The sequence below is a fragment of the Daucus carota genome, chromosome 2 (assembly GCF_001625215.2).
Source record: "Daucus carota subsp. sativus chromosome 2, DH1 v3.0, whole genome shotgun sequence".
Taxonomy (NCBI): Eukaryota; Viridiplantae; Streptophyta; class Magnoliopsida; order Apiales; family Apiaceae; genus Daucus; species Daucus carota.
The window spans coordinates 49,434,997-49,451,176 of NC_030382.2; the positions used below are offsets into that span (position 1 = coordinate 49,434,997).

The 16,180-nt window shown below is 33.8% G+C and overlaps 2 protein-coding genes across 2 annotated transcripts; one reads left to right on the plus strand and one right to left on the minus strand.

Annotated features, from left to right (window-relative positions):
- The first annotated feature begins 987 nt into the window (after positions 1-987).
- On the plus strand, positions 988-2,092 carry LOC108208227 (uncharacterized). The gene is made up of 2 exons (XM_017378737.2): positions 988-1,228; positions 1,461-2,092. Exons 1-2 carry the CDS (start codon positions 1,195-1,197, stop codon positions 1,913-1,915), a joined length of 489 nt encoding a protein of 162 aa, XP_017234226.1. The 5' UTR covers positions 988-1,194; the 3' UTR covers positions 1,916-2,092.
- A 531-nt stretch (positions 2,093-2,623) lies between these two features.
- On the minus strand, positions 2,624-15,719 carry LOC108206891 (protein NUCLEOLAR FACTOR 1). Its single transcript, XM_017377320.2, has 22 exons — positions 15,612-15,719; positions 14,699-14,867; positions 13,679-13,835; positions 12,985-13,105; positions 11,851-11,951; positions 11,625-11,756; positions 10,608-10,709; positions 9,584-9,756; positions 9,240-9,312; positions 8,853-8,912; positions 8,709-8,747; positions 8,499-8,587; positions 7,703-7,767; positions 7,351-7,397; positions 7,096-7,155; positions 6,607-6,678; positions 5,836-5,865; positions 5,645-5,739; positions 5,402-5,507; positions 4,934-4,996; positions 4,491-4,562; positions 2,624-2,892 (listed from the first exon to the last, which is right to left on the minus strand). The coding sequence occupies exons 1-22, from the start codon at positions 15,634-15,636 to the stop codon at positions 2,818-2,820; spliced, it is 1,926 nt and encodes a 641-aa protein (XP_017232809.1). The 5' UTR covers positions 15,637-15,719; the 3' UTR covers positions 2,624-2,817.
- Positions 15,720-16,180: the final 461 nt, after the last annotated feature.

A 16,180-nucleotide genomic window follows, 5' to 3' on the forward strand; every position in this document is an offset into this window, starting at 1 on the left:
CGTCGTTTCTTTATAGAAGAATACTGAAAATATGCATGATACGTATTTAACGGAAAATGAGTTCTCGACCTGTTAGTAGTAATTTGGATTACTAGTTTGACTGTCCGTTTTTGGCAGTAAATAATTGGACAAACATATATTTGAGTTGCAATAATGAACTAATAAATTCGAGCTTATTAAATACTACTCCCTCCAGGGCCGTCCGGGGCTTTTTTGAGGCCCTGTGCTAACTTTAAGAATGAGACCCTCCCAAATAACAAAATAAAATTTTAATATATTTAAAATAACAAGATATCATCCATAAAATTGTACTACTACAACTGAAAAATTGTTTGATTGCAACTATTACAAAAAACATCAACTATCACTTGAACGTGGCACTTGAATACGGATAGATAACCTGGTTGGAGGCTTTCAAAAAATAAAATTCAGACAATTTCTACACCCATTTGGTGAACACCGGAGTTTTAAATCTTTGATGGAGTCCTGAGAAGAAATGAGATGACAGTGGAGTGGAGTGGACAGTGGAGTGTACTAGTTTGTAGGGGAGAGAGAAGGAATAAGAAGAGACATGCATGGCTGGGTCTTGGGAATTGATTAGTGTTTAAATAAAATAATGTTAACAATTAAAGAGATATTAATATTATATTATATTTATCAGGAGTATACTAAGAGATAGAAAGAAGTAGTCATAAATTGGGGGCCCTGACTTTGCATGGCCCTGTGCTGTTGCATTTTTTTTAATAATTTATGGCACGTCAGTGTCGAGCATCTTCGATAGGAGGTGCTAACTGAAGTTGTTTAAAATGACAAATCATCAAAAATATTTATTATTTTATTCTCTCTCTTTCGGCAACTTTTATATAAAAATTTGCTCTAATGATTGGCACCCAAAGTTGCCACATATTTGTACAAGTATAATTATAACAAAATAGGAAACTAAATGATTTTAGGTGATTTATACACTTTTTTTATTTTAGTAGGGCGCCAAAAATTAGCAACTTTGCTTGACACTTCATCCACCCCAACGAGCCAACAAGGCTCTAAAGTACGAATGTGCTTTAATATTTCTCGGGATTCACGAGAATCGAACCTGAATATCAGGATTACAGACTACCTGACTATCCGATCCCGCACTTTATAAAATCGCATAATATTGTTTGCACAACAGCCTGAAAGAGCAAATCGCTGGCAATGGTTCGCAAAAGTCTTCAACCTCCCAAAACAGGTACCCACATACTACAATCTTACATTCATAAGCACTTTATATTCTACTGTTTGCACCAATAACACACACAACCATCGTGAATCATTCATTTATTCGCATTTTCTTCTGTCACGAACGCCATTATACGTTCTGTCCTTTAGTTGTTTGGTAAAATGTCTGAACTAAAAACATAGTATTATTAAGGCGGTAGAGCATTATTAATTTATCGAGATTAAAAATACACTATTTGCAGGTCTTGAGGCCCTTAAGTCGTTCAACGCGGATAAATATCTAAAAAAGATAGGTCTGGGGAAGGAGGATCATTATTTCTGGAAACAAGTAGGCAAAAGCTTGCTATGCACGTATGCATTGTTTGGAACTGCATGGTTGTACAACGAAACATCGCCTCTCGGCTGGTGGACACTTAAGCCAAAACCCAAGGAGGAAAAAGAGCTGGCACATTTGTACGAGCGTCGCCAATTTCCATATCCTGGTGATGCAGAGGCAATGGAGGAGTTTATAGCGCAAGGCGGGATGATTGGGACCACCATTGGGCCGAAAGGGGGGCCTGAAACGGATAAAGACTCCGTAAATTTTCAGAAGCAGTTGCAGGACAGGAAGTTTGAGAATGAAGCTTTTAAGATGTGGGTGAGGATGAGGAATGAAGTTGTTGCAGAACTTCAGAGTAAAGGGTATGATGTTGAGTAATTGTTCTGATCATTCTTTATCAAGAACTATATAATGTTTGATGTGAGTTCAGGTTAGGAGGGGATTGTTGTTAATAAACAGGGGTTTTACAGAGTGGTGCATCATAGAAACATTAAGCAGGTTTGCTGTGTTTGCAAATAAAATTATTTTGGTATACTAGCAATATGTTTTGTTTGATGAGTTTGTTTATATGGGGGTAGCAGTCTCAGATTTTAAGTTCACAAATATGAAGAGATAAATGGGAAAATAATAATCTGACAAAGCAAAAGTCTGTAAATATGAAATTTAATACAACGGACGTCTTTAATCACATTTATATTCATAATTTTAAAAATCTCTTATTCCTTTCATCCATGTGTTTTTCTGTGACTTGTGTTTTTATGCGAACATTCACCCATAGTTTTCTAATAACTTGTCATTTCCAATCAAAAGTTTTGGTCAAGGGACATGCACTTCACCAATTTACCGGTTATACTCTGACTTGATCAAACATGATCTATCTAAACATATTCTGATAGATTTCCAAAATAAATCAGGTGTAAATCAGCAGATTAATTCCAATTTCCGATTTCTACAACCATAACATTACAATGACAATATTTTTTGTGGATTATATATTATTCATCACCGGAAAAAGAAGTAGTTCTATCTAATTTTCAAACATGGAGCAAAGAAGAAAAACATTATAAATAAGTGGCTACCTGGGACTCGATCAATAAAAGTAAGTTAAATTATGATGTAATTTATAATATACAGTATGACTAAATACTTTAAACTTTCTTACTAGCTAATTTGATCCACAAATGTACTCCCAACACCATTCAAATATGCTCTTACACCATCCTGGATGATCCAAGAACGATCAACACTTGCAAATATAGTAAATCCAGAAGCAGTTCTTTCTATTTAATGATGAAGACATCCTTGTCTGAATCCGTCATTCTCTTAGCTGTGTCACTGCTAACAATCGCCTCCAGCTAGATATCACATACAGTATATGAAGTTAGAGGTTCCTGATCTAACCAAAAGGCACAAGGAAGCGTAAACTATATTTAATGTACAGCAATTATAGAAAAACAAGTCACTGCTATAAAGATTAATTAGCATTGCGACTCCCACTCCATTTGAAACAAACATAAGAGTAAAATTATTATTACAGTTCCCTCATTTACTCGCCATCTGACTAGAAGGATTTGTATTCGAGTATCTGACGTGAAAGATTCTATTGCCTTGTAAATCACCAGCAAGAGATTAGACTAGTAATTCTTTCTCGTTTTTATAATTATTTCTACCTTCGTGATGCATTTTGGAAAAAGAAGACAAGACAATGGGATTAAAATATTAAATGGCTAACTGGTCATTGAACTGGAAAAAGAAGCCACCAAAATAACTGAAAGGACTGTTGCTTACAATCTTATACTTGAATGAAACTTTTCCTATCGTAAAAATTTGTTTGATTTAGACAATCTGTCATTGGTACCATACTCCAAGACTAATCAGCTTATTTAAGATTAAGCCCGATCAATATGTATACTTGTGGGTCAGATAAGCAAAAATCGTACATGACATACATTTTTCCAGCAAAATTTAGCTCCACTAGTTTCTTTGGTAGCTTCTTTATGAATAAGCATAAACATTTTTCAATAACAGCTATTTTACATTTACCTGAATAAATTATTAGATATATTAACATACTAAGAAGAGTTCTAAAAGCCTGATCCAGAACCTTAAGGCAGAAACTCACTGGACTTAATTAATACGACAGCAGTCAAATCTTAACCTTTTATGACTTATTCACAACTCTTTCACCAAATAAACCTGATGTAATATTTAGTCTACATACATAACACTCACATTCATCAAAAACCTAACAGTCATATTACAGAACCAGGTAAAAACTATAAAGTTCCATCTCTTTTGTTGGGCCTTAGCCCAAAGATTCTTTTGACACAGAAAATCTCCATAATGTGTTCATGAGTACGCGGGCACACATGAATTACAATCTACATGGTGCATAAAGAGGTGAAAACATTGTAATAAGATCCAATACAGTGTAGATAACTAAAAACCTAAGAATTCAAAGAAAATTTACACCTTGAACGGAATTAGCAGGCTAAACATGCTAATTAACTACTGCCATGCTATATATGCCACCACAGTAGTATGTGATGCTAAGCGGTTATCATTAAGGGCATCAAATACCAACTTAAAGGTTAATTTAAACCAAAACCAACCCACGTCCCACGGTGAAATTTGGTCTATCAATAGTATCACTAATCCGATCCATATCCCATGCATTATAGCTGCCCACCATAACACTAGATAAATGTCCCTAAATGACCAGTTTGTGCATCTCCACACTCATTCACCAGTGGAACACTCTTTAATACTAGCAAGCATGCTTCATGTTTTAATTATTAATTTATTTTAAAAATAAAGTAGATTGCATATGATAATTAGTGTGTATAAAGCATTATACACACTGACATACTATTATACAAAGTATTATAAACAAACACTATCAGATTCCAAATGTTAAGGATGCACTAGAAATAAGTAAACAATAGAATGTTACCCGGAGCATATCAAAGCCACAAAAGAGAACTGTAGTTGTCATGTTATCTGACCCTTGGAGCATATTAACAAGCTGCATGCAGAAAGGAGAGCTCTAAACAGGTTAGCATGAGGATTGTGCAATCAAGGTTGTGTTCACTTGGATGGAATCTTTACTCCTATTTGGGGGAGACTGAGGGAAAGATCTATAATTCACATTCTTTCCTTCATTCCTTTTCCAACAGTTTTAACTAGAATTCTAACCCACACGTTTTGCAAGGAATGATACAATCTTCATCATTAGATTTTCTTTTCCTCCTTTTTGTTCACTCACTATTCTCACAAATTTTTCTTTCTTCATAAATTTGTCTATAATTTTTCATTTCACTGCTTTCCCATTCCGTTCTCACCAAGTGAACACAACTTAAGCAAACACAATGGAGAACAAGGAGTCACAAAACATGCCTCAGGATAAAATTCTTTCCTCTCTGGCAGAGAATAGATGATCAAATTTCTGATGCCATGAACCTGTTCAAATTGACAGTATAGAAATTATAATCACCATCACAATATATAAGTTTTACCCAAAAAGTACTGAATGCTTAAAGGCTAAAGCCCAATCAATACAATACTCTCTACACATATTTTAATTATATCCTGTTCACTGTTCTTCTGTCAGTCTCTGTCGAGTTTCTTCTGTGATAGTTTGAATAATAACAGCATATCATAGTTACTTTTATTTAAGAGTGTCATCCAGACTCCAGAGTAACAACTCAATATCCTTTTCCATTTTTTCTCTGCTCTGTTTCTACTAGGGGTTTCTGCATACAAGATTAAGTCTTGTTCTGTTGTATATTTAATAAGAGTCTTCCTACTTCCTTTAATAAGTAGATAAAGATGAAGTAAAAATAAAATCTTGAGTAAAAGATGAACCTTATATCTGTGGTAGAATTGAGATTTCTCAGTGTAAAGCAGGATTTTATTACTATCTTGATGATGCCAAACTTGGTCATAAGAAATATTGCTTGGCTCTTTGTTCCTAAAAGCACAATGATAACATATTTACATTTAGATTTATATATTACTGCAACAGGAAAGGAAAATTTCTCATGGAAGATTGATTGTTTTTTGAAGTAATCACAGAATACTTTAGCTTTTACAAATTCAGTTACTCACTCCCCAAGATGACAGAAGGATGCCTTCTGTGATTCCAAGAAATTTTGAACACGTATAAACTCGAAATTAGAGCTTATATATATCATAGTTCCACCCTGAAATAAACTCAGTACTGATAATTAGCACTAAGACTACATTTACACTAATACAAATTATTGACTTAGAGGCCGAGGCGAAACTCATGTAGTTACCTGAAAAGAACTTTTCATCTTGGGGAACACCTGAAATCAGAAAAAACACCAATGTCACATACTACGTTAAAGACTTGAAAATAAATAACAGCTGGAAGTGTATAACTTCAAGATGTTGCCTTTACAGGGGTCCATACCCAAAGTCCTCAAAGTACATATGTAGTTCATGGTGTCTAAGAAAAAAAAAGAGTCCATTTTATCTTTGTATACATTAATCTTATCTACTGGTAATCTATTCTACCTCACAAACTCCCTATCGATATGTACGCACATCTATTTGTGTTTAATGTGTGTGTTGTGTGTGGTGTGCCTCTATGCTTCCTTTCGGCCCAGAACTTCATATTTTAAGAACTTCTGCTGGAAGAAGACCCAAAGGTTTGAACTATCATGTAATATGATGCTCCATTTTCAAGTTTGTCGTTGTTCTGTTGACTGACTGGGACCAAAATCATGGTTTGCTGAACCATTCTATTATTCTATCTATATCAGTACGTAATTTTTTTTTATAAATACAGTCTACAATCAAACTATCAACTATATGCCTTATTTCATATGATCACACAGTTCATAAAATTTGTACAGTCTCTGTGATCTCTGACTTCTACCGGAAATGATACAGAATACTCCCCCACCCCCTTATCCTTCCTGCTATAAAAAAATATATTAGATGAAAATCATAATATTAAAGAAAATCTTCACAGTATATTCTCTTCCTGTTACTGTACTAAAATTTATGATATATTAGTCAATGTGATATATATACTGACAAACCTTTGTTGAGAAGTAGGCAAAACGAGCACCATCAACATCGCCAATAGAATTTGCATCGAATTTCTCGTAAATCTGGAAGGTTGTAAAGTAATTAAAATATTATATAGGAATTACATTTTGTACCACGTCCTGTATGCTTTAAGAAAATTGAAGATCATTGAACCAATAAAGAAAATAATGTGCACTTGGCTAACAAAAGCAAGGCGAACAAAAACATTATCTGCTCAAAGGGAAACCTAAGAACTGACTTTATGCACATCCATTCTCCATATTAGGAAATCCGTGGCAGGAATAATGTGCTGCTGTGTGTCAAACTTCTGTTTTGTTAAGATTATAAATCTATAAATCATATTGTAATTTAGCTTGTTTCCACTAACATTAAGTACTTACGTTGAGGAATTATCGAGATAGAGAGGAGAAAAGGAAGACAAATTAGAAAATCAGTGAGTGAGTATCAAGCAGGGATTTTATGATAATTTATAAGCACACCTGCTTGACTTGAGGCGATGCTTTACGCAGAACACCCTTATACTTGCATTCCAGCTTGACCTGCATGGGCACCATAAAATTAATTATATATATCTGCCAAAAAAAACTTTGAAAGACCAAAAAAAGAAGAAGTTTTTGTTGCAAGTTTGCAACAACCCAAGGGTTCTGTCAATAAACAAGTGTATGAAACTTGTAAAATCACATAACAGTGTGAAAGTAACAGTGCAAATTCTAAATAAAAAAATTTGTGCACACCTTTCCTTGGTAATTGAGGCAATGGCGGTCGATCAAAGCATTGATTTCTGGGAAAATATTCACAATTTAGTTATGCTTAATAAAATTTTAACACTCAATACAAATTTATCAATATGAAAACAGACTTTAAAACATGTTAGACAAAACATAGAGTGTCAAAAGTTTACATGTACCCTGTCAATAACTTCTTTATTTATGCAAGTAATTTAATGCGGCATCACTGACAACGAGCATTTTAATGTTACATGTACCCTATCAATAACTTCTCATCTATGCAAGTGATTTAATGCGGCATCACTGACGAGCATTTCGCTTTTTGACCAAAAGGTCAAAAGTAACACCAAACTGTTACCTGGACTTGAATGAGATCCCAAAATTATTGATTGTCGATAAAATTGTGCATGTTCATCCAAGTACCTATGTAAGTATGAGTTGGACAATGAGAATCATCATATATGTAAAATACCGAGTACAACATAAAAAATCCCATTCTTTTTATAATATCGGTGAAGGCATTATTAAATGAGTTTTATGATCTTATCCCCCTTCCCGAAATAATATATGGGTAAGGAATGCATATTAAATACATAAATTTCTTAAACATGTCAGTTTGTTAAGAAAAAAATTATTATAACGAACAAAAACTTATTTACCATGTCCAATTTTAGATTTAGCAAAGCTTCTGTCACATTCACAAGGGACATCAATACCATCATTTCATTAACTGATTGTTACAATCTTAAGACTGAAGAAACATATAAAAAAAATAAATTAACATTCGACTTGTACATTATAATAGCACTACCATCATAGGGAGTAGGGACGATCCTATGCTGCTGCAAATCCATTGTTTGGTCAAGAGTAGACATAATCACAGGTGCAGTCTACTTGTACTGTTCTTTTTAAACAAGTGCTACTGAAAATTGTGTTTTTATCAGATTTTTAAATTTTAATGAAAATTGAGTTGTGAGGAAGTCTTGTGAGTGACTAATAGAATCCTCCCTGACTTGCTACATATAAATGAGCGTGTTATGTGTGCATGTATATTTAAAAGCGAGAATAGGTATCAACTCAAAAGTGATCAAGGGAAAAAAAGTGAAATCAGAAAGGAATGCGGTAAGCAGAAAATAATATTGTAAAATAAATACCATGGTCTTATGCGCATTTGATCTGTCCCGTGCTGTTTAGATGGTTTGCTATTCAGCTTCTTTATAACTGTACTCACATGAGACCAGTTCTGCATGAATAATATCGTAAAAAAGAGGAAACAAAAGCATTTAGTTGATCGAACAATGTGATCCAATTGCTTTCCCACAGTAAAAGCAATTTCATTATGCAAAGCAATAACAAATTACTACCTGCTTCACCATAACATCTGCATGATCAATAATTAAAACCTGCTCATACAACACCAATTAGATAAGTAATATTTAGTTGGAAAAAGTGTCAAGAATAATAATTGTTGTCCACAGTGCAGTTTTCCAAGAGGAAAATGCTAATACCTCAATGGATGACAAATAATCAATATCTTTCTTCTTATCTCTTTCAGCCTCTCCAATTTTCTGATGGCAGCCAAAAAAAAATCAAAATTCACATATTAAAACACCTACTGCTTGCTCATGTTTTATCTTGGGAAAAACAAAGGATAAATCAGTACCTTTAAACATAACAATCTTTTTTTGCTAAATCAAATGAATAACATTTAAATGCAACTAATCAAAGATTCAAAAAGTATTGACAAGATATATTTTGTTATTGAATTGCTCTAGTACAGAGTAACTCTTCATGCATCCATTTTATCATGGGTGGACATGTACAGGCGCGCAGACACACACAGACATCAGGTCATGATAACACTTGCTAACATGCATGCAATCGAAGTCACTTACAGTGATTAAACTCAGAGGAGAAGCAACAATCATGTCAGAGGTATAGATATCATCATATAACTTGACGGATCCCCTAGGATAAGTATATATCAAATTAGATAATTTCAACTGAAACCTATTTAAAAATGAAAAGAGCAGCAACCCACAAAAATATAAATCTTCCAAAATATCAATGTACACAAGAAACACTGCTTGGAAATTAATTAAAGTAAAAAAGACAAAAGTTAACTGTCATATAATCACAACTACAATTTTGAAAAGTTTTATATGTTAAGTTCCAACTCATACTTAATGAACACTGCCAAAGTTGAAAACCTGTCTCAAGTATTACATATTAGTAGTACCTAGAAATCTTGACGCCAATCATAAAGTCATTGTTATTATTCCCACCAAAGAGTGCATGAAAGTCAGAATGGTTTGAGGACTTCCGTGGTTGTGAGCTCTCTGCCATATTCATAGAATCTGTTCCTATCCCAAACTCGTCTGAGAAGCGGTCAAGGTTCTCCACGTCAACCGCCTATAAATATAAACATATAATTGTCAGCCCTAAGAACCTCAGTTTTGTGTAATAAGAATAGGCTGCATGTATGGCCAAAAAAATTATTTCATTCTTTTTTCATTTTTGTAGGCTTGTACTACATATATACTAATCACAGACTTGTTCTATGGATATACTGAATACATATCACAGTCCTAGACATAGTAACTTCAAATTAAAAAATAAAGAAACTTATATAGCCAGAACAAAGAAAATTCGTTATTTGTAAGATGAGAAACTTAACAGTCCATTTGCAGACAAAAAAAGATTTCTACAATCTTTATTAAGGCTTATATGGTTTCCTCAGTAAAATTCAGGTTTCATTTCATTACATAACAAAAAAAAAAGATGATGCAACTAAGCATACCCAATAGTGTAGATTCATGAAATTTAACTTTATTATCAGTTATTTGTCAAAAGCTTGACACTTTAGTTTTCTTTTTTTGTGGTCAATAAGTTTATTACGAATATTGCTTATGATTTTTTTAGTTATTATTTATTGATCCATGTCGGTTTATGTTCTGTATTACTAGCAACAAGTGTGACAGCTACAAACACTTCTGCATGCACACCAGTGCAAACATATTAGGAAAATTTGCTATGTGACCAAGGTGCACATAACTAACAGAAGACTTAAACTTGGTAATATAAGGTACGTGAAAAAATATTCAACCAGCTTCAGCCTTCGGATCATGATACATATATTTATACACACACACACACACATACATATATCAGCCAATAGACACCAGTAGAGATTCTTGGAATTGGAAGGAGCTGAAGTTAATGAGAAGAATCACTCACAATACATAGACAATCAAATTGAATACCTTATGCTTGGAGGAAGTGACCTTATGCTTGGAGGGAGTAAGCGCAATCAACCTATTGACTACCCGAAGCGCAATACTTGCAAGTGGCAGTAAGATCAGAATCTGAATCAAGTAACATTACACCATTAAAAATATGCAAATAGAACAAAAGACTGATAGTAAGACACAATAACCAGTAATATAAGGCAGTGGAACCCTTATAACATACCTTAATGGACTCAGGCCCAAATGACTGGGATATTATTAGTAATAAGATATTTCACATATTGCTAATCCAGCATATAAAAAAAGGTAATTTCTCTCTATACACCAAAATATATATTAACTGATTGATAACATGTACAAGAATTCAACTTTGTGTCCACTTCCATTTCCCATCAGCAAGTATGACGTGCTGACTACTAACAAAATGTTTTCTATAGTCCCTCTAAATTAGCTAAACCTGTAGATAAGGTTAAATATATGCCCAGGTCCAAAACAGATTACGAAGTTATGTGGAACTTGATTTTGGGGGACTAAATATTTGTATTTCTTAATGTTATTCCTAATTTAAGATTCACTATTTTTAGTCTACGTTATCTATGAGAGACATTTTATCAATAAAATGATCTTCTGGTCCGCGGCTTGTTAGTGGTGTTTTTTGGCATTTCAAATGTATCACAAATCTCTACTTGAGAATTCTACACTGAAGTCAGAAACACACATTGGCAAGTACTTGAACATTGTAGTCAAAAGAGAATGGTGATACTGTCCAAAATGCCTTTCTAATTGTGCTTTCTAGGAAGGTTTACAGATTACCAGAACATCATCTTACACCCACTAATTCTAATTTCTCAGCAAAATCCCTTCGATCAACAAAAAATTTGGAAACATTGCTAGACTTTTACTTTTAACTTTACAAAGGTATTAACAAAGTATCTCCAAGTCTAACAACCTTTTAAAATAGACAAAGATATAATATTTTCAACTTCAACTAGATATTGATCAATATTTGTCCACCTACAAAACATTGGTTACCTTGGGACAAGTAAATCCACGGTCCTGGAAACCAACACTTTTGGGCATATCATCCTTCGTGTGCACTTGAAGTTTAACCACTTCTGCATCATTCTTGGTCACAAGATCTCTAGATTTAAATATATGATTCAGCTGCAAGAAAGGCTACTTTAGCATGAATGAAATTTGAATCTATTGCATCATGTTAAAGACGGACTAATGATTACAAGATAAGGTATGTGATCACCGAATGCATTATATAAGCGTCTGTGACACTTGAATCTTCTTCCATACCTTTCAAATAGAAAGGTTTCTTGTTATGGTGTAGTATATCCCTATAGCTGTTACCTGAAGAACCGATGGCTAGTGAGCAATTAAATTCGAAACCACAGTAGCACATAATTATAGATATCATAAATCGGATAATTGACGCTTATAGTGATAACAAAACTCTACTAGCTGCAAATTATTGTATGTACATGTACATAGTTCTAGCCTTATAAAAGCCTCATAACTGTTGGTATAAACAAGTATGCAAACTGCAAAGAGTATATCATTGAGAAAAAGGGAGGGGAGGAGCAATGCATTGTTTAAGAGCAAGACCAATCGTGATGTAAGCCTTGTTCTATAGCTATATCATAGAACAAAAACCAAATGACCCAACTCCAACCGTGATGCATATCTTGCTCTAAAATAGAGTAATGCCATACTTTGTTCTATATTTAGAGCAAGATAGAGAGTGCTCTATAATTGCCACATTCATATAAAAAGTGAAAAAGAGAGGGAAATGGGGTGTGCTAATTTAGAGCTAGTGAAAAAGTGAAAATAGTGATCAGGTTAGGTATGAAAAGTTAAATTTAAAACAAAGTTGAATAGATATGAAACAAACTATTGGAGGGGGTGTGCTATTTTACAACCAAAAACCACGTATTTGTTCTAAATTATAGAGATAGCCACACTTATTTTTGCATCACGATTGGCCTTGCTCTAACAATATTCTAGGGTTACAAAAATTGCAAACAAATAATAAGAAAACGACATATTTAGTTTCAGATATCCAGAAAACTGAAAACAGAACTATCAAAATATCATTAGCTTTCCATTTTTGAACGAATTGTTTAGTTAATGGATATTTTTGTTTCCAGCCACATGTCTTCCTAATTCTTTACATACTACTCCAGATAACTGGAAATAAGTCAGTTTGTTAAACACAATTTTCTATTATAAACATATGCTCTCATGATGATGTGACTATCAGAAAAATCTAAAGGTTACTTGATACAACAATATATCGTCCATAATTCAATGAACATGAAACCTGATACGATCGATTCCATATAAATGATATGCTAGCAGTGCTAACAGTATTAGTCTGACTTACAAAGGAAGAAAAATGATCTCTGCTTTGATGACTGAAAATCAGTGCCTCCATCTGGCATGTGGGTTAACCAGTGCTTGTATAACCTCCGTTCAAGGCCATCATATTTATAGGTGTCCTCTTTCTGCAAAGAAATAAAATATCAAGAAAATCATATTGCTTGGACATTTTGCTTGCAGATGAAGCATAATTTGTTTTGTAAAATATAGATTCTGAACACAAGTATCCTGACATCTGTTCTTTTGCAAGTTCCTGCAAAAACATGCTGAAAGAGTCCATAGAGGTAGTTTCGCAAAAATACCACTGTCCAAAACCATTTGCTCAGGGAATTTGAAGATAAAAGATTTTCCAAAAAAAAACACTGAACACTTAGGATTAAGTTAAGTTACTAAATGCACCTCGGTTTTAACTTTTCATAAAAAAGCAACACGTAGTAGAATTTTTTCGGGGTATTTATATGTCTTCTTTTATTTCAGAATACCTACTTATCCAATGTGGATCTGTAAAAGTGAGGGGGCATGATAAACTCAAGTATGTCTTTGTAATTCCATTTGGAAAAAACTTGAAGCATGTCCTTGTGGTTCCATCTAAATGACAAATTATATAAAAAAAAAAAAAATTGGCATGATAAATTTTAGCTCACAAAGACTAAAGACCTCAAGAGCAGATAGAAAGATATTAAATCAGAAGCATGCACCTCCATGAATTGTTCTCCAGTTCCTATCCACTTGCACCTTGACATATTACTGGCAGCCACTTCCCATTTTTCCTTCCATTTATCCTTCCGCTTTCCTTTTGTAAGATCTTTGACTTCCTCTTTTGACAATTTATAACCAAAGTGTTTATCAAAGGAGCTGCAACCAAAGTAACAAGATAACATGAAGTACAAGGAAGTAATTTCAAATCTTTTTATGGAAGGTAAAAAAAGTGTTATAAATCCTTGAATTTCAAAATAGTTCAGGAGAAATTAATATTAGCTAGGCAATAAAATGAACATCAAATCACACATTTAATATGAAGCGCGTCTAACTCAATCTCTTATGATAACTTCCTAGGAGTAGCAATTGTTTAACTCAACTGGCTGTAAGTTTTTCAGTTCATAAATCATAAATGAGATTATTTTAATTGATAATATAACTAAGCTCAAAATCCTTTTTTACATTGTAATAAATTTAATTGTCTAATGTACTGGATGTAGGCTGGCTGTGTACGCCGTACAGAGTACGAAAGTCCCTTTGAACATGGACTGTGGTCTATCCCATTGTGCTATCTTCCAAGCAGATCAGCCACAGAGTGATGGTTTGTCACCCAGATATGGTCCCTTCTTTTCACCTTCTTATATTCCATGGGAAGGTCCCTTCATGTGGGAAAAAAGAAAGATGTGTGGAAGAAAAAATTTGAGCCAGAGCCACAATGAATTTAAAAACAGAGCCAAAAAAAAAAATGACTTAAAAAACACATGATATAGTAGTACAAGGCTACAAGTGGTGCTGTATTGGGGGGGGGGGGGGGGGGGGGGCAAATTGTATAAAAAATAGAGTTGGCAGATCTGGTGATTTGGCAAATTTGTGATCTGGTTTGTGCTCGGCTGTTAGACTGACTGCCTAAGAACAGTGATGTATTATGAAACATTATAATTTCTAGTAAAAGACTAAATTGAGTAATAATAATGTATTATGGCTATGTATGAGTATCCTTAATTAACTGTATGAATTACCTTTTGCTTGTCGATGCCACATTTAAATCACACTCCCCATTTTTGTGAGAAAAATCATCAGCAGAGATTCCAGCACCGCCAGCTTCTCTAATAACATGCAAAGACTCAGGTCTTCGTTTCTTGCTTCCATCAGAATCTATTCGAGAAGATTCACTGTCATTTGCTACAGCTAGGAGATAAGAAAACAGACATATTAACACATAGATGAGCAAACGACCGGACGTTTATGCGTTCACTACATAGATAATGATTCATGGTTCATCACAACATGAAACGAAGTAATATCCTGACAAATTTCATCAAAGTTCCAAAAAGAATATATAATTTACAGAGTAAACTAAAATTGTCAAGTTAATAGGAAACATAATAATTTGCAATTTCCACCACCGCTAAGAATCTATCACATTGTGCAAAATAAACCGTGACTAGAGGCATCGTAATCGTATAACCAAACTGCAATTAAACATAACACGAAATAAAGTACACAACTAGCATCTCTGTGTATTTTTAAAATGGCAACGGGCCCTAAACTCCCCCCACACTTTGTCCCTACTTAAATTCGAACCCTCAACCTCACTTTGTCCTTACTTAAACTCGAACCCTCGCCTCCCATTGCTAAATATACTCTAGGGCAGTCTCGGCTGACCTTCGAAAAATCAAAAGGGTAAAAACGCATTAACCCTGTATAACAGTAATATATATTTATGACCTCCCGCTAGCCTTCAAAAATTAATATCCTGTTCCGCCACTAATTACACAACTAGACAACTCCTTTGGCCTTAATGTAAATTTTATTCAAACAAAAATCACCAAATTTTTAATTAAAAATTTATGGCGAACATAAAAGCTAGGTTTAACATAATAATACAAATTTATATAAGTGAACAAGGGAAGGAAAAACGAGAGAGAGTACCCGTTTGAAGTCGACGCTTGCCCATAATTAAATTGGAGAAGAGGTTTAGGGTTTTAAGATACGTGTAATTTGTAAAGCTGGAGTCTATATATCTCTAGTTGTTGTACTTTAAGGCCATGCATGATCGATCGGGTCTCTTTTCTTACTGGGCTGTTTTTTCACCGACCGAATATGTACTGGGCCGCAGCACTTTTAAGTAAAATTAATTCGATTTGTAAGCGGGGAACAAATCTAATTTTTGAGAGGATATATTAAATTTTAAATAATTAATTATATTTTCTTTTAAAACTAGGGTGCTAGCAGCAGGATACTTATCGGCACGGTGTGGTAAGTATTGCGGCTGTAGATGTAAAATTATTTTGTGAACTTCAATTTAGTTAAATATTACTGTAACATGTTTATTTATTCAGTTCATTCATTTCGCAAGACTTTGAAAAGACGAGTCGATGTAAATATAAAATGGGGTTGAGATTTTTGATTCAGAATACACGTTTATCTTCTTTTCATTAAATTGATTTGACAAAATTAATTAAATACATCTATAAAAATAGTTTATATATGTCTATATT